General features: G+C 39.5%; 1 protein-coding gene across 1 annotated transcript; it reads right to left on the bottom strand.

The window, feature by feature from the left end:
- Positions 1–590: 590 nt before the first annotated feature.
- LOC125078723 (putative olfactory receptor 8G3) lies at positions 591–1,535 on the bottom strand. The gene has a single exon (XM_047691795.1). It carries the CDS (start codon positions 1,533–1,535, stop codon positions 591–593), a length of 945 nt encoding a protein of 314 aa, XP_047547751.1.
- Positions 1,536–2,170: the final 635 nt, after the last annotated feature.

Genomic DNA, 2,170 nt, shown 5'->3' with positions numbered 1-2,170 from the left:
AATGATGTATGTATAGAAGGAAATTCTCAGGATGTCTTAGACCTATCTACAGGCACCTAGGACCAAAGTACTACTCTGAATAAAATTGTGGGTTCTGGAGTCAATTTTTCAGGCTGATCATTTATTATGTTTGGGACCAGGGCAATTAACCAAACTAAATAAACTTCTATTTCCTCATTTTTCAAGGGGAAATAATACTAGGGCCTTCCCTGAGAGAATACTGTAAATATTAAATAAGGTTATTCACTTAAAGTGCTGGGCGCACTTGTTGATATTTCATAAACTCTCAATAACATATGTTACAATTATTATCTTCGTCATCATCATCGTTCTTATTATTTATGTTATCATTAAAAATAAAACTAAGGCTCCTTTCATACTCAAGAGACTTTGATTTTATTCTTAGTATTTCTCCACTCATAATCATTCCAATAAGCTTCAAAGTAGTGGCCTGGAGCAGAATTTAGGAGATGTGTTATATGGGAGAGTGTCATTGAATTTCCAAACATTTGAACAATAAACTTAACATGTTACATATACTAGCAAATTAAAGAACTGTTTCTGACATGACATCATGATACTGATTCTATTCATGAAGACTTTCTACTCTCCAGAATTTTCTTCAGGGCAAATTTGACATCTTTATTCCGCAGGCTATAGATGAGGGGGTTCAGCATGGGCACAATGGTGGTATAAAACACGGAGGACACTTTCCCTTGGTCCATGGAGCTCACAGATGATGGCTGCAGGTACATGAAGGCAGCAGATCCATAGAAGACAGCCACAGCTGTGATGTGAGAGCTGCAGGTGCTGAAGGCTTTGGACCTGCCCTCAGTGGAGCGGATGTGGAGGATGCTGGAGAGGATGAAGACATAGGAGGCAAGGATAGTTAAGGCAGGAGTCAGGATGTTAAATGCACTCAAGACTAGGACCAGTAATTCATTGATGTAGATGCTGGAACAGGACAGCTCCAAGAGTGGGAAGAGATCACAGAAATAATGGTTAACCACATTGCTCTTGCAGAAAAGGAGTCTCATCGTGAAGCTTGTGTGGATTGTAGATCCAATGATGCCCAAACTATAAACTCCTACTGTGAGCCAGAAGCAGAAGTGAGAAGACATGATGACATTGTAAAGCAGGGGATTACAGATGGCAGCATAGCGGTCATAAGCCATTGCAGCCAGCATGTGACACTCTGCAATAGCAAAAATGCTAAAGAAATAGAGCTGAGTCATGCATTCAGGGTAGGAGATGATATTCATCTCTGTCACAAAGTTCACCAACATTTTGGGGTTAATGACAGTGGAATGGCAGAGATCTATGAAGGACAAGCTACTGAGGAAGTAGTACATGGGGGTGTGCAAGTGAGCGCTGAGCCCTATCAGCGTGGTCATGCCCAGGTTCCCCACCACAGTGACCACATAGATTCCTAGGAAGAGGAAGAAAAGGGGCAGCTGGAGTTCTGGTTTCTCTGTTAGCCCAGCAAGGATGAACTCAGTCACTGTAGAGTGATTTCCAGGGTCCATTATCTCCATAACAGATTCTAAGTTTAAAAGAGAGAAAATGAAATTCTGTGTGTGTGTGTGTGTATTTGAGTGTGTACATAGGTGTTTGTGTGAGTATATGTGAGGAGAATAGTTCCATGGAAATCATGATTTTGTTCCTGACTAGAGAAGTTTCATAAAGCAGGGATCTTTTGAGTCTTTACTGCTCATCAAGCAGTGACTCTGGTTGAACTGCAGAAGGAATTATAGACTTCACGAACCTCATAATTAAGATATTTCATAACTTGTTAAGAGAAAACACCAATTTCTATATTTTTTAAGTCAATCAGAAGGGACATTTCTACTTTTATTTCTGAGGACTCTTTCTTCTCCTGTGTTCTATATGTATATTATATTAATGTCATGCTTGTCAAATGACAGTTTCAACTTATTTAGAATAGCATACATTTTCTATACTGAGTAAATATACAATTCATAAGTCTGCAAAAACTCATTATGCTACTGTGAGGTATTTTCCTTACTAGTACCACAACTCAAAATAACTGAAGGACTGAACAGCTCCTGATATCTTTCCACTAGAGAATCTCTCCTCTATATGTCCCAGCTCTCTTCCTCTAGGCCTATAACCCCATGAGCAGAAACATAACTGCTTGACAGACATCATG

The sequence above is a fragment of the Lutra lutra genome, chromosome 10 (genome assembly GCF_902655055.1).
Source record: "Lutra lutra chromosome 10, mLutLut1.2, whole genome shotgun sequence".
NCBI lineage: Eukaryota > Metazoa > Chordata > Mammalia > Carnivora > Mustelidae > Lutra > Lutra lutra.
The sequence above is the reverse complement of the archived record's forward strand: the minus strand, read 5'-3'. Positions and strand labels throughout refer to the sequence as shown.